General features: G+C 42.3%; 1 protein-coding gene across 4 annotated transcripts in view; it reads left to right on the top strand.

Annotated features, from left to right (window-relative positions):
* Window positions 1-20,821, top strand: part of kcng4a (potassium voltage-gated channel, subfamily G, member 4a) — a 32,893-nt gene extending 12,072 nt beyond the window's left edge. For all 4 annotated transcript variants that reach the window (XM_082540052.1, XM_082540053.1, XM_082540050.1 and 1 more), the window contains exons 2-4: window positions 55-657; window positions 762-1,403; window positions 19,241-20,821. In XM_082540052.1, coding sequence (XP_082396178.1) covers window positions 550-657; window positions 762-1,403; window positions 19,241-20,116 — 1,626 coding nt within the window. In that variant the 5' untranslated portion in view covers window positions 55-549 and the 3' untranslated portion in view covers window positions 20,117-20,821. The remainder of the gene's footprint in view (window positions 1-54; window positions 658-761; window positions 1,404-19,240) is intronic.
* Window positions 20,822-21,321: the final 500 nt, after the last annotated feature.

Below are 21,321 nucleotides of genomic sequence, written 5' to 3'. Positions count from 1 at the left end.
ATCTCAGTCCATCCTTGCTTCGTTCTAACAGTTCTCTCTCTGTCTCTCTTTCAGTTGCCTGCATGATGCCACCACGGGTTTAGACCCTCCCTAATCCTGTTGTGGTGACACAGAGGATCTTCCTCAGTTCCCCAAACACCCCAGCACTGCAAATTTGGCTCCTTACCTCATGCAGCTCATTCTCTGCAGCTATCAGCCAGTGATCAGTCCTCTTATTCAGGCTTGCCTTTGCTAGACTGGCTTCAGAACAGGATTACCCACTGATTTGATGTTGAAGTCTGGTACACAGACTCAGTCTGCTGTGGACCTCTTACCTCATGACGCTCTGTTGGTTGGGGACCAAAAAAAGGAAAACAGCACTGCACCTTTTCTTTCTTCTGTTTTCCTACGGTAGCAGGAAAACTTTTTCAGATCTGTAAATCAGAAAAACTGATGTTTATTGAGACTGAAAAGTTTCAGAGGGCACTGTCTGCAGACTCTCTCTGTATTTGCTATCTGGTCTGAGCTGTCCACTCTCCAATCGAAGCACAGTGCTCTGTGAATGCTGCCATGCCCATCATCAGCAATGCCAACCATGACTTCAGCAATCTGTCCGTCAGTGATGACAGCAGTCTCGACCACATATTCACTGAGATCCCAGAGACTGAGACTATCAAGGTATGAACACGATTGCTGGTAAATTTAATGGTTAGGGAAGATTTATATTAAACAAGTTCTCAAATCGTATAACAATGATCACCGTTTCATTCTTCGTGCTATAGGGTGTGTACTACCAAAGAGCTCAGTTCATCCGTCGGCCAGAGGACCTCTTGTCCATCGACCATGCTTCCTTGGCAGTGATCAATGTCGGGGGAAACCGCTACACCTTCCCCTGGAGCACACTGGAGCAATTTCCCCTCACACGACTTGGCCGCCTCTGTGGCTGCAGGTCACCTGAGGACATCGCCAGCATCTGTGACGACTACGATGAAGCCCGCAAGGAGTTCTTCTTCGACCGCTCACCATCCGCCTTTAGGGTTATCCTCAACTTCTTGGCTGCAGGGAAACTCCGACTGCTACGAGAGATGTGCATCCTCTCCCTGCACGATGAGCTGACCTACTGGGGCGTGGAGATGGCGTACATGGAGCGCTGCTGCAAGAGGAAGATGTACACGCGCATCGAGGAAGTGCACGAGAAAGAGAGGCGTCAGCAGGAGCGCAGGCAGAAAAACGCCATGCAGCGGGAGACAGTGGAGGAAACACAATACAGAAAAGTGATGAACTGGCTAAGAGATATGGTAGAAAACCCACAGTCAGGCTTACCTGGGAAGATCTTTGCCTGCCTGTCGGTGATCATGGTTGCCGTGACTGTTGTCAGTTTATGTATCAGCACGATGCCAGACCTCAGAGAGGAAGAGGACAGGGTGAGTGGCCAACAGTGCTGATTGTGACCATTTTGATTTAGGTTCAGTCATAGTCTTTGGGTTTTAGTCATGATGTAGGCATCTAAATTCTTTTAGTTTTAGTGTAGTTTTAGTCAACTAAATATGGTAAGAGTACAGTACACCAGATCTAAAGTTGAATCAGCTGACAAAAATGGAAAGTGTAAAGGTTTCTTGTGTTTTTCCTTGACATTGAATGTGAAATGTGCCCATATTTCCACTCTTCCTCCCATGCATTGATATTTTATCACGTTGTCGTGAGACAGGGAGCATGGATGCTAGTTCCTGTCTCCTGCAGAACTTAATTAGTTCTGATTGGATCTCGTCTCTCCAGAATATTTTCATCTCATTTTTATTCACTCACAAAAGGGTCAGTACATTTCAGCCTGTTATTTTTGGTCGTTGAGGAAAATGACTGGCCAGTGAAATCAACACTGGTGACCAAGCGTGTGTTGGCCTGCTGCAAGCGTAGCTATTAGCAGCAGAAGATTCAGAAACCAAGTCAGATTAGTACAAAAGAGCCATAAATGACAATTTTGTAGAGAGAGTCCTAAAGCGATTTATCATGTGAGTGATCGTGACTGCTTAGAATGAAGGCTCATCAAGACATAATCACTAGCACTTCCTTTATTTCCTGGAAACTAACATTAAATGTGTTTAATGGAGATATTTGGTTAATAAACATTTTGCCATTGCTGCAGCTCAGGTGTGGAGATTAGTGGTGGTGATAGATTCCATTATAAAGTCCAGATGATCCCCAAACCCAGGCTATACGCTGGCCCTTTGCAAGTCGGGGTCTGTGCACACATAATTGCATGTTTATGAATAATTGCTTTTAACTGTTTTTATATCACTCCACTCTGGATTGAAGGACAACAAAAAACAAGAGCGAGAACATCTTAGACAAATGCTGATGTTGCAAAAGTGAAAATTCTAAACTATAAAACTCGCTGTCATCTTATCCTCCTCAATATTCTGGGGGGACGCTGCAGTGTCGGTGTGTGATCTGTCTACCCGTAGCAGCACAGAATAATTAAGCCGGAGCTGCTCACTGAGGCCTGTCCAGTATCTGAATAATGAAATGAGCGTACTGTATGTGACAACGTAGACGGACTCACACACGCGTGCATCAACAGACACGCTGTAAAAAACACATATATGCACTACCACTGCACACAGAATAGCCCATCCACTGAAACTGATACAGCGCTCTCTGAATTATGCACACATTTACTCTTTTGTCTCATGTTGGCTCATGACTAACGTCTGACAGCAGCATGTCCCCCATTCAGGACTTGATCATTTTTCATACGCCGGGTGTCCTTGAAGTAGACCTGTCAGGCTCGTTCCCAGCTCCACATTCTTATTCTAGAGCAGCTCAGTACAATTCACAACTGGGCAGCTGTGGCTCAGGTGGTAGGGCAGGTTGCCTACCAATTAGAAGGACAGTGCATCGATCTCTGGCTCTTCCAGCCCACATCCAAAGTATCCTTGGGCAAGTTGGTGAAATCAGAGTTGCCCCCTGTGTTAGAAAGTTCTTAGGCAAAGTTCTGCATGGATGTATGTGTGACTGGGTGAATGAGACTTGTAATAGAAAGCTCCACTATGGCACTACATGAGTACCAGTCCAATTACAGTTCAAAATAATCCCTGCATATCAGGTTCAGGTGTACAATAAAGCAACTTTAACCGAGTATCAGGCTCAAGACAGTACATATGTACGTATGTATGTAAGTTGACACACCTGTTCAATGGAAACTCCTCAAGAAGTGTACAGCAGCATCTCTGTATTGATTTTGATACGAGCAGTCACAGGCAGCCAAAAGATCGAGTGCAGGGAGGGGGTGGTGTTACTGGAGAAGGCCGACAGCAGAATACTTGATGAGTTGTAAAGGCTGAAGAGAGGATTTTGAGAGTCCTGCCAAGAGGAGTCCAGTAGTTGGTGAGAGTCATAGGAACACAGATGGACAAGAGCTTTGGCTCGGGAGTGGATCGAGTCTCCTGGTCTGCTGCTATGCATTCGATATGGACCTTTTAGAGCATGTGATAGATCAAACCTATTACTATTGTCCTAAGTGGAAATATGCAGTGGCTTCAGTTGCTGCTGTAGCTTTATTTTCTATGCAGTGATGACAGTGAAAGGTCCAGCAGAAACGAATGAGAAATGCAGCAGGATTTAAAAGCAAGCAGAGATTGAATAGCATAACATTTCTGATGTGTAGTATTACAGTAGCATTTTTATGTAAATGGTAAATGAAGTTTTCCTGCTTGATATTCACCTCAGGTAAGCACAGCTGCACTGACGGAGACATTGAAAGGCTGCACGCAGCCTTCCCTCGTACACACGCACTTGCAATTACCACGCCGTATTGATTCCTGGTGTAACAGTGTTTCCAGCCAGTGCAAAGTTTTGTGAAACTCTTTCTAGGAGTTAGTGTAACTAGGAGTGTTTGTCTCGATGCCCTGAGGCAGCAGTGTGGGTTATCAGGTCATCTGAGATTTGTATGATTGTGTCTGACATCTCACACCTTTGGGAGGATGTTGTGGGACGTAAGGACATTTAGGTGTATGCGTTCACTCAGGCATGTGTTTGCATGTCTGCGCTCATTCCTAGAAAGAGGATGGCAGTTCCATCTACAAGTAAACAAATCCATCTGCCGCTTTCATGTTTTTCCCTCTGCATGCTCCGGAGGTTCAGACTATTCAGCTGCATTGAACTCCATCTGCAGCGTCCAGCTAGCAAGCAGCGGCAGGGTTCCTGTCATCTTTAATTCACGTAGTCCTGCCGTTTGTCTCTCTGTTCTGTTATGAGTGGGCTGAAATTCCCTCGTCCACTCATAATTCATCCACCTTCTCTGCCTGTTTCTGTTTGGCTAAGGCATGTGAAGGAGAGATAGCGTAAAGTAAAGATGGATTGTGGACTAGGTGGCTGAATAGAGTGAAGGAGAAAAGGAGAGACAGAGAAAGAATGTGCTTTAGGGAGATAAGAGAGGAAGTTTCTGGTAGAAAAAACCCGGCAAGAAACATTACTTAATTTTTCTCCTCTGATTGCTCCCCTTTGTCCGTGTAATGTGTTTCTCTCTGTCCTCAGCTGATCTCGTCTATCAAGCAGTATACCACTAGGAGCTAACAGCTCAGCTCCAGTCCCACTGATAACCACTCTTTCATCCTTCTGTCTCCTGCTGTGGGTGTGCATGTATCCCTGCTCTGTATTATGTAAAAACTTTCAATGTGATTCTGAAATCAATGTCATTTCTGCAGGATGTTTGTAATTGTGACACTTTGACAGAAAGCACAAAAACGCAAGTGGATGCAAGAAACCTTCATATGATTCAACAATGCATCTTTGATCATGTCGAAAAACACCGAACAAGAGTTGAGCTTCATGCCTCGTATACAAATGATGCCAACAGCAGCTTTTGGACTAAAGATAATAAATTGATCTTGTATCAAAGAACATATTGTAGGCAGTGTTGGGAAGATTAGTTTTAAAATGTATTCCACTACAGATTACAGATTACATGCCCCAAAATGTATTTTGCAACGTATTCTGTTACGTTACTCGATGAGAGTGACGTATTCTGAATACTTTGGATTACTTAATATATTATCGTGCTTTTTACAACTACATGAATGTCCTATTGCTGTGTGATTTATTACGATTACTGAAGGTCCGCGGCGCCGAACCGTAGTAAAGGGAGCTCTGACTAATACGTAGAGTTTGTGTCGGGCTCGTAGCCGAAAACTAGCTTTACTTTGTTGTCTGGGTCAAGTTTTAGACAGAGAGAGGCGTTGAAAGGCTGCTTCAATGGAACTTATTGTTTCGGAGGAAAACAGGAACACGGTGTACAGTCGAGTCTTAATAACTTACTTACAACTGGGCTCGTCAGGCGCTCTGTTTGGCTGCAGTGGTTATTATTATATTTACATGCTTCCAGCTCCCGTTTCTGCTCGGTGACAGCTCGTACTTTTCCACTCTCCTTTTTCTCCCTCGCTCACAGACTCATAACGAGTATGGCAGTCCATTCTCCCTGCAGCACAGACTACACTGCCCATCAGGCTGTAGCATTCTGCCTATTAGCTTAGCACAACAACAACAACAAAAAGGCGCTCGCTCACCAGGAAACACACAAAGAGAGCGTCACCCTGTAACCATGGCAACCGTAACGCTGCCGCCTGGAACAACAGAATAAACAAAACCCAAACAGTCCTGACCCGCGATAATATGAAACAGGAAAGTACCGCCGTGTAATCCATTTATTTCAACAAAGTAACTGTATTCTGAATACCACCTTTTTAAACGGTAACTGTAACGGAATACAGTTACTCATATTTTGTATTTTAAATATGTAACGGCGGTACATGTACTCCGTTACTCCCCAACACTTATTGTAGGTACATAAAGGCAAGGTGTGATTTGAAGCACTGCTCCCCGTGCAGCTGGTATTTTTTGATTGCTCTGTGGAGGTCTTCCTTTCGACCTTGTGAGCTTGCTCTTGTGTGTTCGCAAAGTCACCGTGGACCTTAAACTTGCACAGAGAGACAGAGAAACAGCCTGAACTGTGATGACTGCTCTTGTGGCCACTCCTCAAACCCTAATTACCAGATCTGAGTCCTTATGACTTTCTCCTCTCCCAAAGGGTCAGTGCTGTAACACATCAGAGGAGATCCAAGCCTGTCATAAATGCACAAGTGCTTGTACCCGAACATGGAGCGATCTAAAAATAGCATTTGCACCATAAGAGTTGCAAAGTTATGGTAAATGGCCTGTATTTATATAGCGCTTTACTAGTCCCTAAGGACCCCAAAGCGCTTTACACATCCAGTTACCCACCCATTCACGCACACATTCACACACTGGTGATGGCAGCTACATTGTAGCCACAGCTGCTCTGGGGCGCACTGACAGAGGTGAGGCTGCCGGACACTGGCGCCACTGGGCCCTCTGACCACCACCAGTAGGCAACAGGTGAAGTGTCTTGCCCATGGACACAACGACCAAGACTGTCCAAGCTGGAGCTCGAACCGGCAACCTTCCGACTACAAGGCGACCTCCCAACTCTTGAGCCACGATCTCCCTTCCCCAAGGAGACTCTTTGAAGGGCAGATCATCCAAATTTAAATGAAATATCTTTTTGTCAGTTTCAGAATTTTATAATTTTGCATATTTTGCCAAGGAGTAACAAGAAGTGTTATAACATTAATACCAAACTAGGTCTTTCTCTGTTATATAACTTGTGCACATTACACAATTAACACGTTTTTTTTAAGTCTTTAACAAAGAAAATCAAAAGGATTCATATGAAGATGATCATTCAAAGATTAAAAAAATTACTATCAATATATGATTAGTGATTAGTCAGCCACCTAATATCTATATTAGTAAGTGGTCCTGGATTATAATACATTTTCTTTGACCCATTTCTTTTCTTGGCCCATTAAAGTCTAAAGATGCTTGTGTGTGAAATACCTTATAGTAAGTTGAAATGAAAGTGATTTGTTTAATACATCAAAGGCTCCTGTACCTACCTAATAGTACCCAAGATCCATACTATTTCAGGGCTGTTATTAGACTAAGCATGTAATAGTGTTCCTGAGATCACTTATAGTAACATAACTGTGGTTCCTGGGATATTAAAAGTAGAATGAGAGGCAGAGTTTTCAGGCCCCTCTTCTGTGGAACCAGCTCTCAGTTTGGCTTGGAGAGACAGACCCCAAACTTTTACTATTAAAACTGAAAACGTTTTGAGAAAGGTTACAGTTAGGGCTGAAGCAGGTGACTCTGAACCCTCCCTTAGTTATGCCGCTATAGGCCTAAGTTTGGGGGGTTCCCAAGATTCACTGAGCATTTCCTCTGCACTTACCTACTTTTGATCTCTTCATGTTTATTTATTTGTATTTTTGCATTTAATCATTTGTTACTGTTAATCTCTGGCTCACCTGGTTCTGCTGGAGGTTTCTTCCTGTTAAAACGGTGTTTTTCTTCCCCACTGTCACCAGGTGTTTGCTCATAGGGGACATCTGATGGTTGGGTTTTCTCTGTATTGTTGTAGAGTCTTTACCTAACGATGTAAAGCACCTAGAGGTCACTGTTGTAACGGTTTAGTGCAATATAAATGCAATGAGTTGAAGTGAACTGTCAGTGACTCTTTAAAGTGAGACTGGGCTACCAAACTGCTAATGGCTCTCCAAATGAACTTACTGTACGCACAGATGGATACCAGTGTTTATTTACAGAAAGTATTTCAAACTATAGTATAGATTTAGTTAAATAAAGTTCATGGGATGTTTGATGCAGTGCTCTTGCTCAAACGTTGACAGAACTAAAAAGTTGTAGCATCATCTCACTAACTAGCTATTCACAAAAGATCTGTCGCTGCTGTCGAGAGGCTGAAAGGACAAAATAATCATTTCCTCTGATTATCACTCTCAGGTAATCCTGTTTGAGATTATAATCAAGTGTAGATTGAGAAAAAACTCGATTCACGTTATTTTTTAGGTGATATTTTTGGTGTTATTTATTCTAATAAATAACAAAGTAACAAAACTCATCTGTACCTTATGGCTCGCAGCTACATGATGCTGTGATGTTGCCTTTACTTCTTGCTTGTGTCTTTACTTTTACTGTTTTGGATTAACCTTCACGTTCTGGTTGTGGCCCCCTAATGTAATCCCTCTGGAGTGGAAGCACTTTCTTCCATCAGTGTCACATACTGAGCTAAAAGACACGACGATCTCAGTGAATCGCTCGTTATTTTTGACGCTTGCTTATTCATGAAAACGTTTTTAGACACCAGTAATCTTCTTGAGTCAAATCTATGGTAGCAACACTCAGAAAGAGCAGCAGGTCTCAGTATATATCGATAACCTTCTTGAAATTACATGTTATTGCTCAAATGTCACAAATGAAACAAAGACGCACTTTATTTGTGCTTTCAAAGTAAAACCTGTCTGTATTCATTTTCATCCGTCTATCACAGAAATACGTTCCTGTCATTAAGTGGTGCTTGGAATTAAGTCTGTTTGATGGAGCATTTTCAGACTGCCTCGACAGATCTGCTCTCCTTTGCCTAATTCAGATGCTTTCTGGCCTGGGGAGTCATTTTATGTTCTTAATGCCATAAATTGGAGTGGGATTTGCTGTTCAATAGTTACGTCCCAGGACATCAATCACAAATATCTTGAGACTGAGGGACAGACTACGTGGCTCAAGCGCCACACTGAGCGTTCTGATTCATCCACATCTTCTCAAACAGAGACTGGTCAATAGTCCCACTGAGTTACAGAGCTGGGCTGTTGATTGCGGACGAGAAGGATTTCTTATTTTATTAGGAGATACAAAACTGACATAATGAGTCTTGTGATGTCTGAAGGAAGATAAAGTATCACTTTATGTATTTGAGAGAAGAAGGTAATAGAGGAGTAAGAGACGAGTGGTAAATATTAAAACATCTGCATTCCAATTTCTGTTTTCTCAAAGGAGCTGTTCAGTATTTAGAGGCTGTCTCAGACAAAGTGGTAAATAAGAAAGAGGAGACACACATGTGTGCGCACACATTCTCGGCACAGCAAACCTAACTCATTTCATATTATTTTGCTAGCATTTTTAGCCCCCCCACCCCTCCCCGCCCGCCGGTGAGCGTCATACGAAGCACACGTCCTTGACACTGACTGTGCATTTGCAGCACAGTCAAAAATCTATTTTTAGACATCAATTCTTAATAGCGTAGCATGTTGCATTTGATATGCTGAACTCTAAGGTCATTAAGATAAAGTTAGTTTATGTAATGGTGTGTAATCACTCTTGGAGTCCATTAAATGACCTTCTATTCATGTCATCTTCAACAGAGCCTCAGTGATGGAACAATAACCTAAAAGCAATTACTGTCAGTAATCCTTCCACATCTAAATTACGGGCAGCACTGAAGATCATTCATTAATAATACGATCACATAGCTGCCTTTAAGAATGGCATCTCATGTTTGACAGGTGATGGGTCAACCCAGTATCACAGCAAAACGTGTAATAGACACGCGAGTCCACCGTGTCCTTTTCACGCTTTGCCTCTCCAAATCTGAAATGGACACGCATGCAGAAATTGCATTACCAGCAGGGGGAGATGATATACTTAAAGTTAGTGTTTTAATTCCAGGATCCTTAATCGTTAGAATCGAGTAAGCTAGGTGGCTAATATGTATAATGTCTGTTTAATGCATGATTATTTTCATGTTGGCTTGATACTGCAGATTACCGAAACTTACTGCAACGTCTGCATCTGTGAAATGGACACAGTGGACCGGTGTGTTGTGATATGAATGGGTACATATTGTAGCGCTGACCTGCTATGGAACAGGTAGCATCTCATGTAATCTATGAGACAGGTTTACATATAATATAGTAAATAAAACAATAGAAATAAGAAACGATTGGCCAGGAAAGAGTATAACATTTACTGGTTGTCAGAGATCCAAGCGTCTGAAACCAAAAACACGCTTTTGCCTGAGTCTGGATCCTTATCTGGCATTTTATGTCCAGCTTCACTGAAAACCAGTATTGGCTGTGATTACATCTCAGAAGAATTACTGGCCTCCTGCTTCTGTGCTAAATTCCATTATGTGAATCAACAAAGACATTTTTTGTCTGTGAGGGGGGAGTTGTGATTTGGAGACCAACATTTTTGACTATCTGGACTCGGAAGCATGAATGAATTCCCCCTGCAGCTCAGAGCAGCAGTGACAGCGATCTGATAAGTTTTGTGTGAGCATAATGTAACTAAAGGCTCCCCCTGCATGTAATTTAGCTTAAGATGATTTACTTGCACACCTGAGATGTGAAACATAATGTAATAGATGCACAGAATTAACACGAAGGCTAGTGTGCATGTGTGTGCACACGTGTGTGTGTGTGTACTCTCTCTGTCATTGGCCAAATTCAGAAGACAAAGCACTGTCATCAGTCATAAGCTTGTTTGTGTGTTTAACAACAGAGGCACAAAATTAAGCATGCGTGCTTTGTGTGTGATGATTCCCCCCCTTCATTAAATTCACACAAAGAGAGCATAAATAGGTGCTGGTGTGTAAAGTTGGTTGCCTCAGCAGGATGCGAGTCTGCCAGTTACTCAGGGTTACTATACTTAAGTAACTAAGTAAGACTTTAGAGAAGCAGGTGGCTGCAGATTAGAGGGAATGAAATAGAGGCCGGAGAAGTAGGAAAAAGAGGTGGCTAAGTCGGCGGTTTGTGTACACGCACTGTCCTTTTAAAATGGCAGACATTAGATCTTTTCTAAACTTGCAGACCTTCAGACCACAAGAAGGTCTGCAGTTACAGTACATGCTAATAATCAGATTCCACTGCAGCTGGAATAATTGTAGCAACACTTTGAGTTAGCATGCATATGCATTTCCTTGTTTGTTTCCCCGGGCATGTATGTACTCTGAACGTATCAGTTCCAAGCAGATTCCACGCCTGTTACGGCCTATCTGCTTATGAGCTGCATTCCCTCCGTCGGATGTGCCGCATGGCTGCCAAGTGGGATCATTGAGAGAACAGCAAAGCATGAGGTGTTTATCCTGTCCATGCCAGAGTGGGATCGCACAGCATAGATAAGTACAGCAAAGCACGGGAGCCATTCCTCAACCTTTGTCTCCTGTAACACATTTTAAATTCAAATTCTGCTTTTTAATTCAAAGTGTCTCACCCGATGTTGCCAGTTTATGAATTTTAAAATCACTTGATGCTTTTGTGATGACCTTTAAAAAGAAATGAAAGACATGCAACAAAGATGCATCACACACACTTCCATAAATGTCAAGTAGCCTTCACATTCGTGCTGTGCTCAAAAGGTGAACGAGAACAAATATAGAACATACTGGACATGAACTTCCTCCTATAAATTAATATTTTGACATCTACAAGTTAAAATGCATTTGAGAGTTGCATCATATGAATCTCTGTAAACTGTATACATACTTATAGCAACAGGTAAAGATGCACAGAGTCCCTGAGTGTGATCTGGTAATACAAATATAAGAGCAAGCTGCATAAAAAAATAAGCTGACTATTCAAAGATTAAAGTGGTAATTAGAGAAAGAGTATTTTCCCCGTTTCATATGTTCCAAATATCTAATATCTGCCATGAGCCCGCCTCCATCTTTGCTTTCTATTTTAAATTTTTGTCCGGTGCATTTTCTTCTGAATTTGCCTGCTTTTGTCTAAATGCAGCAAAAGCTGATTAATGAAAATGCAAAATATTTGCTTGTGTTTTGTCTGTTTAAAAGAATTTGTCAGCTTTTCTTCAGCTGCAGTGTGTTGAGCTTTCAAACTATTGAGCTAGAAAATTAGTCTGAAAATATTTAGTAATTTTCACAGATCATTTCAATATAAAAAGCTAAAAATCTATTTATTAGCAGAGTCTCAAATATGACTTTAAATCTTGTGAATAGAAGCTTATTTTCCCAAATACAAAAACACAATAATGACCTTAAATGCTTCAAATTTCTTTCCCCTGAGTGATTTTGCTTCATTTGAGTTTTCAATAATTCGGTTTTAAAGTGATTTGGCAACTTGGTATCACCTTCTTTACAACAGTATTTTAAATGGTTTGTAAATAACAGGACATAGCACAGCCTACAACTGTAAGCAAAAGGAAGTTGGTCTTAAACGTGCAGCACAGTTTGTGCTTTATGGCCAAATATCTCCACTTAGTTCCCGTCTGTGTAAAGAACATCTCTGTGGTTTGATCAGATGGAACCTCTGCTATAGTTCTATATATTGTCTTTAGAGAGGAGAAGCCTTCTCCTGACAACCCTTCCAAACAAGCAGTACTTGTTCATTCTTTTTCTAATTGCACTGTCGCGAATGTTAACTTTTAGCATGCTAACTGGGCCTGTAGAGTCTGAGATGTGGCTCTTGGGTTTTTATTATTTTTTTGCACACTCTGACCTTGAATGACATTTTGTTGAGACACATTTATTGCCAACATGTAGTTTTCATAAAGGTGTTTACACGCACTGATGATTAATTAACCAAGGGCATTTGATCAGCAGCACCTGGCTGCTACTTCCCCTTAGCTGTCACAGGACTGCACAGAGCCCTTTGAATTCTTTCTTTTTTCCCATAACTGTAGGTAAAGGTTCTTTTTGCTTGACCTTATCTAGAACATGATTTTTGGTGAGTGTTTGATAGGATTTACCAGACCTACAGATATGATGATCATATTTGCGCATGCTAATGAAGCCACAATATTGTGAAACTGCACATGTGTGCATAACTCATATCAGCAGGTAGAGTGTTTGCCCCATAATCGGAAGGTCGGGGGTTCAAATCCATCGAACGACTACCCTGAGGCAACCCTCAGCAAGGTACCGTCCCTACACACTGCTCCCCTGATGCTGGATCGGTGGCTGCCCACTGCTTCACTGAGTGAATGCGTTAAATGCAGAGAGTAATTTCCCCACAGGGGATTAATAAGGTATACAAGGAAAAAAAAAAACTACCCACATGTCTACGATGCCAAGATGGCTGCCAAATGGTAAGACTTAATTCCACGAACGAAAGCTCAGCATAATTAACAGATGCACTGCAAACAACCTTGTAACTGAGAAAACAGCTCTACTTATGCATGTAGAAAGTAATTTGTGATGTGGGACAGCTGTGGAGGCAGGAAGCACATTGGCACAGTTATGCGGTTGTGTAACAGGAGCCCACACAGCTGACACCTGGTGGACAGGTGTGGAATAACACCGGTGAGGGAAAACTCCCCAGAAAAACCAGCCGGCCCAAAAGATCAATTAAAAGTAGACAGAGTAGGATGTGGTAGAAAACCAGTTGTGACAGTGACACACAAACAAGCAGCAGATGCTTAATTTCCTGAGGTTACATACATGACATTTGCCAACTCCCTTTTCACAAGACAGCTCAGTCGTGTCGTAACAGCAGTCACTCTTTGTGTCACGCTGCATTCCCCCACACACTCAGAGTGAGCCGGTGCACACTGCAGCCAATAGTTTGCTTTTTTCTTTTCAGCTCCACGTTCTGACGAGACATTTTTATAATTTTCTTACAGATAAAAAATAAAACGCTTGCACAAAATGTTTTTGTGATCATAAAAGTTGATGTTCGTCTACTGAAGGCGTGTGTGTGTCTGTGTGCGCCCGATGTGCCTATAGTTTGATGGGACACTAAACAATTTAAAATACTGGATGAGGAACTGACATCACATTAAATTGCTTTTATAGCAGTTTGCACTGAAACTGGAGGCTACAGACAGACTTTACTAGTGTGTGTCTGTTTGTGTGCATGCAGGCATGAAAGAGAGAGTCTAACAAGCAAAAACCTTTGTTAAAATTTGTCATCTCTGCATTTGTGGATGTTTGTGTGTCCATGTGCTGCACGGACAGACAGACAGAGAGAGAATAGAGATGCAGAGTTGCAAATGGTCCCCATGGTTCAGATGTCACCTCTTCTTTTCCTCATCAACTTTGCTTGTAATCCCTTTCTCCTCTCTCCCTCTGCACCACTTAGCCACCCACTTTCCTTTCATCTATTCTTCTTTTTTCTCTCCCGTATCTCTCCGAGCCACCTTCTCACTTTCATTTTTCTCTATTGGGGTTTTCATGCATGAACAATCTCTTGGTCTTTATCAGTGATGGATAACTCTGAAGGCTTTACAGCTACTTCATATGAAGATAAAACCGTGCAACTCTATGCTGACACAAATGTCCGTGGTAAGGTGCTCAGTGTAAGGAGTCGTACTCTATAGAGAATAGCTCGCTGTTTGAGGCTCTTATTTATTACAATATATCTCAAGGATTCTTGTAATTCAGTGGGTGCATATAGTCCACACGGCATATTCTACCCAGTGTGCATGCGTGCGTGTCCATATGACTAGTGAACACATTGCTCGATGTTGGCAGTTCCAGGTTAAGGACAGCTGCGTGTCTTTTGTGGTTGTCCTCGCTGTCCATCCACACACTCCTTTATTCAGCTTTTCTTTAGAGCGTTCAAAGTGAGGGCAAGGTCAGTAAAGCAGCATAGAGGAAAAGTGTTTAGTGGTGCAAAGTTTGTTCAAGGTCTGCTGCACAGTAAAGCTGACTGATGGGCAGAATCTTTGCTTTTGCTCCCATTTCCAACTGTACCTCTTGATATGCAGGACTGCAGAATCATCGTGGGAGAAGGAGCCCCAAGAGATGTAGAAGAAAGAGGAATGAAGAGTTATACGGACATACTGTGAAGGAGTCAGAGAATGAACCACAGTTTATAATCATGCAGTGGTTAGAAAAGCAAACATTCCTGAGTTGCTGTAGCAGCATGACAGTTGCGAAGAGTTGTCCTAATTATCTTTTGAACACAGTGAAAATGTGCAGCTTTATTTGATCCACACGTGAAAAAAAACATTCATAATTCAGAGATATAGAAGCTTTCTCTTGTCCAACAATAGAGACACACATTTACACTTCAAACCCACGGTACACGGAGCGACCCCACAGCCAGTAGCTGTCTGACTGCACAGGGTAGATGCTAAGCTGCCAACATTAATATAAAGCTCAACTGATGCTGACACAACAGTAACAGTATGATGGCGATGAACCAGTGCGGGGGTCAGAACGAGAAAAACACCATCACGAGCTGATTGAATGTTTCTGACCGTCTGCTTAACCATGAACACAAACACCGTGTAGCACATTGCAAGTCGTCAAAATTACGCAGTTAAAGCCAGATGTTTATTTAGAGAGACGACAGAAAAACCGTCATGCAGAAAAGCAGCTATGATGAAGGGTCAGCAGACATTAACTTGGATCACTTTGTATAGGTTCAATCAATTTTCCTGTTGACTCCTGGGGGAGCATAGGTCCGCAACAACACCATGCCAACGGACTCTGTTCTGGGCTGCTCTCTTTAGCTTGTATAGGTTGTAATGCTGTGATAGTTTTATGCTTATATATATTAATATTGTAGCATCTGGCTTCTCCTTGTTATTGCCGTATTCAAAACAAGGACAATTGTCAAGGTCACACAGACATTTTCAGCTGAAACCTTTTTCTCCACACTGTGTTCACATTGTAATACCAAAATAATGTATTACATAGCAAGTGTAGTATCTCAAGTTGCCTAAGATGCATACTTTACGTTTTCAAAATAGCGTCATCATACATAAGTATTAAACATTTTAGTTAATACTTAAACTGTAAGGTGTGGATGTGATCACATATAATGAGCTCTGGCTGAGTGCAGGGCTGCTTTTAGGGCACTTCAGCCAAAATATAATGATCAATATTGTCATGCATGTGTTTATTTTGTAAAACACACATCTAGTGCAAAATAGCAACTCAGTTCAGATCAGCTCGACCTTTGGGTAGAATTTTTTTGCGTCATACATATTGTTCATTTTGTCATTGAGTTCTTTTTATTCATTTACTTCGAGTTGATTTATGCCCCACATATCTGCGGGATTCTGTAGAAATACCATTTTTAGGGGCAGGGATAGCTCAGTAGGTAAAGTGGTCGCCCCATGATCAGAAGGTCGGCGGTTCGAATCCACTTAACGGCTACCCTGAGGTACCCCTGAGCAAGGTACCGTCCCTACACACTGCTCCCCGGGCGCCTGCTTAGTGGGCTGCCCACTGCTTCACTGAGTGAATGGGTCAAATGCAGAGAAAAACAAGTAATTTCCCCATGGGGATCAATAAAGTATCCATTATTATTATTTATCTCCGAAATATAAGGAAAGCTGCAATAATACTAATAATAATAATAATAATAATTTTCCTCTTTGCTCATTTTAAATGTCCTTGCCATGAGAATGCCTCAGTGTTCGTTGCCCCCACTGCAGTCTTTGTCTTAATTTGACATTGGGATGTGTTAATGCAGATGATAAAACGAGACCCCCTATGAGACAGCTGTGGGGTGAATGGTGTCTGTGCTGAAATGTGCTGTTGCTGGCATTAGTTCCACAGAGTCATTCGGAGGAGATAAGGTCAGGGAGATAGTTAGTATTGTGGGAGGTTATTGTGTGCACAATTGTGTCTGTAGTTGAAAGGCAGAGAAACAGAAGTAGAAGGCTTGGAGCTCTAACAAATGGTCTATTCTGCAGAGAGCGAGAGCACAAAGCTGCGATAGGCCTGAGAAAGAAAGAGCCGCGAGGAGAGGATGGTGCTTGTGTCAGACAGAACATCTACACTGTGACAGAAAGTGCCTTAAAGATTCATGCAGGGAGACCACAGAGTTAGACATCAGACAGAAAAAACACGATGAATGTCCTGAAACTGAGAAATTTAAAGGTTTATATTCAGTTAATATTTAGGTAATGATTTGCTGTGGTGTGTCTTTTCCTTTAGTTCAACAAAAATATCAAGCAATGAGTCCTTCAGACCTCTGGAGAAATCATATATAGCCATCGTGGTTCTACTTTTAACTGTGCGGGCTGCAGCTTTATTGAATACATTTTAACATGAGATGTTAAATACATCATAAATTCTCAGAAACATTATGATGCAATGACCAGCTTAAGAGCGATGTCGCTGTCAACTCAAAGGCCAAAATAAAACAAAGAGTTTTTGTGATTTTGCTGAGAAACCAAAAGAAAGCTGTAAGCCATCATGTTGCCTGCTGCATGTGGAAACTAGGATGTCTTGGCTAACATATTAACCACACTGATGTTAATGATACACTAAATGTGTTTCTGCCCTGCTCCTCCTTCTAGGAACCATTAAAGGTTCATGTTTATCACGATTGTCGGGACTAAAGTTTATTCATCTGTTTTTGAATCATGTTCAGCAACTTTTACATCATTTCTTTCCTAGAAATCCTCACATTTAGAAAGCCGTTTGGTGCAATTAGCAAATATCAAAAGCTAAACTGAGACAGTGACTGAAATCTTTAATTACTAGTCTAAAATTGGAAAACAAAAGACTGATCGATTTTAATCGATGTCTTCAGTTAACAGAGAGCTTTTTTTACTTCTTATAGTCACATAGAGACTTTAAGCCACCTGGGAGACATGAAGCCTCATACATATTGTTTTAGGCTTACAGTTTCATCACAGTGGGGGTCAGTTCCTACCATAAGATAGCAAAGAGGTCAGGCTTAATTTTATTTCCATGCAGCAAGTGAAAGATGTGGAATCTTGGGTTTGAATATTTTACTGGGTGTAAACACCATAAAACTCAGCGAAGCCTTGAAAGAAGCTGATGCTGCATTATGCTACAGTATGCAAGTCGTACTGGATGTAAATCTAAAGCAACATGAAGTTACTTAATGAATATTTGTCCATTAAAAATAATGATCAAAAGAACTACATCTGCCATGAAAGGCCTTATATATAAAACATTAACACAATACAATCAAATAAAATTAATCCTTTTCAAAAGCATTTAAACAGTTAATATTAAGACCTGTTCAAATGTAGATTGTAGAGCATAAAACCTAAAAAGTGTCTCACCAAGACAAATTTGTCCTGAACTTTGAAGAACTAAGATTCATGCCAGAGAGCTGAGAGACTGTCCTCCTTTATAGACTGGATAAACACTGCTATTATCACTGCTAGCATCACTGCATGATGCAACCTGCACAAAGGAACATCTTTGAAAGTCACAATATCTTAGCACACATATTCCTGCACCAGCATTACAAAATATGCAGAGCCACTCTGCAGGAATGAAGCAAAAAGGCAAAACATCACAGTGGGATTAAAAAGAGTGAAAAAGGCAGAGAGGACACAAGTGATAATGCAACACGAAGTAAACAGATGTATGTGTGTATGACGGATACAACGCATAGAGAAACTTCACTTAGTGGAACGCTGAATGAATGAATGAATGAATGAATGCAGGCTTTAATGCAGAAGGAGAGCAGTGTGAGGGGCGAGCACAGAATGAAGAATGAGAGGGGAGGGAGTTCGAAGAGGGCGATACAGGAGGAAAGAAGAATAAATGATGAGAAGGTGGAGATGGAGGCAGAGGGATGAAGGAGAGGCTTGCAGGAGGATAAAAAAGTTGTGAGATAGAAGGGAAATGAATGAGACAGTGCAGATAAAAGCAGAGAGTGAGCAATGGGAAACGTGGGGAGAAATGGGGGGGAGGCTGATGAAAGGAGTGTCACAGAGAAGACATAAACAGTGTCTGTCTTAATAATGCGGTCTCACATTCAGCCTGTGTAAAAACCAAATAACTCATAACATTATGAAAAACTGATGATTCCCCATCATCGGGGCGCAAAGTCTCCTCTTCACAGAGGGGATACTTTAGCATATTTCTCACTTACTACAGTCAGAAACCGACAACAAAGTGTTGCCTGAAGAAACTGCGCTTCTAAGAGAAACATTGTAGCAAATACTCAGAACAACATATATTCAAAGTCACATGACAAAGAGCTGTCCTGGCTGCGAGGAATATATCTGCGTGATGGCACAAGTGTGTGAAAACGAGGGTCAGTCAGCAGCAGTGTCATGTACACACACACACCCCACTCCCACTATTCTTTTAGAGGAGTTTTTTATTATTGCATTGCTCTTCGTTGACACTGTCATTGGAGGGCACACAAGTTTGATTGCGTTTTGTCGCCACTCCCATGGAGGATTAATCCTTGAGGTCTTCCCAAATGCAATAATTGATCGATCACGTCACTTTATAACCCACCAGTGCAGCTGCAGTAGCTTTAGTATGCTGACCGAATGTAACTTATGATTAATTAATGAATACCAAAGACGATTATCTGACCTCTGAATCTTCTCCCTGTGCTTTTCTCACCATCTGTCTTACTCCCTGTCAATTCTCGCTTCTCTTATCCTCGATTTCTCTGCCTTGCCTTCTCTTCCACCTCAGGGCGAGTGTTCATCTAAGTGCTACAACATGTTCATCATAGAGACGGTGTGTGTGGCCTGGTTCTCCCTGGAGTTCATCTTGCGGTTCATTCAAGCTCAGAGCAAGCTGGACTTTCTCCGCGGGCCGCTCAACATCATCGACGCTATGGCCATCCTGCCCTACTACGTTTCCTTGGTGGTGACAGAGAAAGACCCAGCGCTGGAACACGAGAGGCCGGGAGGAGGTAAGGGCTACCTGGACAAGCTAGGCCTGGTTTTGAGGATCCTGCGAGCGCTGAGAATTCTCTACGTGATGAGGCTGGCTCGCCACTCTCTCGGCCTGCAGACGCTGGGGCTGACGGTGCGACGCAGCACCCGGGAGTTTGGCCTTCTGTTGCTTTTTCTCTGCGTCGCTGTCACCCTCTTCTCCCCGCTGGTGCACTTGGCTGAGAGCGAGCTCACAGGTACCCATGACTTCACCAGCATTCCCGCCTCCTACTGGTGGGCCATTATCTCCATGACGACAGTGGGATATGGCGATATGGTGCCCAGATCCATTCCGGGACAGGTGGTAGCACTGAGCAGCATCCTCAGTGGCATTCTCATCATGGCCTTCCCTGCTACTTCCATCTTCCACATGTTCTCCCGCTCCTACCAAGAGCTCAAGATGGAGCATGACCGATTGTTCAAAGAGGAGTGCGTGGCTGCCGCTGCAGCTGCTGCTGCCAGTGGGGAGCCACAGGAGGCGGGAGGTGAAGGAGGCGGTGAGAACTCGGCTCCACCTAAAATGCATCTAGACAATGATAATGTGCACTCGCTGGAATCTCTGGCTCTGTTAGGGAAAGGTGGCGAAGCTGCTGGAAATAATAATCACAGCCTTCCGGCAGCAGCTTTCTGAGCTGCATTTGCACAGACTGACCTCTAAGATGTGACTGTGCAGTATACGATGAAAGTACTGTTTCCAAAAGGCCTCACTATCTACACAGCTCTGAGGGCATCTGCATTGTTTGGATAAAAAGAGATTAAGCAAACATTACGCATTTCTTTTGCTCTTCAAGGATTTCATAAGGAGTAAAAGTGTCTGCGCTGAGAGACACACAACCCTTTAAATCGGATGATTTTGTCCGACCAGAAAGCCTCTGCAGCAATATTAGTAAACGGCTGCGTCCATAAACATGCAATATTCAATCCAAAGTTGCTTTTCCTCCCACTGTGAAAATACTGACTGCAACTTTTAGTTTCATTCTCATTACTTTTTAATCTGTTGCCTACAGTATGACCTCAGTGTGTTTCGTACTGTATACTAGCTTGAAGCCATGCTATAGCAAATTGATTGTCTCATATATGATACGATTCATCTCTCTTGTGTATATTTCTATGCTTGGACTGAAATGGTTTCTCCATTCTCAAATATAAACTCCAGGTAAACGATTAAGAAATTGCATAATTATTCCAAATGTTTCTAAATCAGTGACAAAAGGAACGGACATGGAGGAAAAAAAGGTGTTTTTATTTGAATGAAGACGAGCGTGAGTGAGAGAGAGTGAGCACTAAAACCATGAAATGTACTTTGCAACGCTCCAAATAAAAGCTCTCCTAGTAATCTGAGAGAAATCCGTTTTCTGGTCTGTATTTTTTTTCCTTGGTGCGATGGTCTAATCTCTGCTCATCTGGGATGCTCAATCAGAGTCCTACTGCTGAACATTTACTCTGAGAAGAAGAAACAGAAACAGCTGCCGCTGCCAGACAGAGAAGTATTCTGTGAATTCTGTGGCAATCCGCTTCTTACATCACCTTCTCGTTTTCATGCGCACAATTACAGCACTGTGGAAGAGCGTCTCTCTAATGTCTAATCTATTGTTGATCTTCGTGTCTGGAACAAATCTGTCCTCATCTACTCTGTTTAATCCCGCTGTGGCCTTTGGACCTCTCAGAGTTCTTTTACTGAGAAGAGTTGCCTGCAGCACCGTGGGGTCCAAGAAGGTTGTGGAGGCACGCAGGGACATGACAGATGTGGATGTAATCTAGATTAAAGTTGGGATTAAAACCCCCACAGGGAAACGGGTTACTGCCTGAAACTCAACTTCATCCAGTTGCTTCAAA

This window comes from Aulonocara stuartgranti (genome assembly GCF_965226115.1).
Source record: "Aulonocara stuartgranti genome assembly, chromosome: 7".
Classification (NCBI taxonomy): domain Eukaryota; kingdom Metazoa; phylum Chordata; class Actinopteri; order Cichliformes; family Cichlidae; genus Aulonocara; species Aulonocara stuartgranti.
This window is presented reverse-complemented; position numbering and strand designations above follow the sequence as displayed.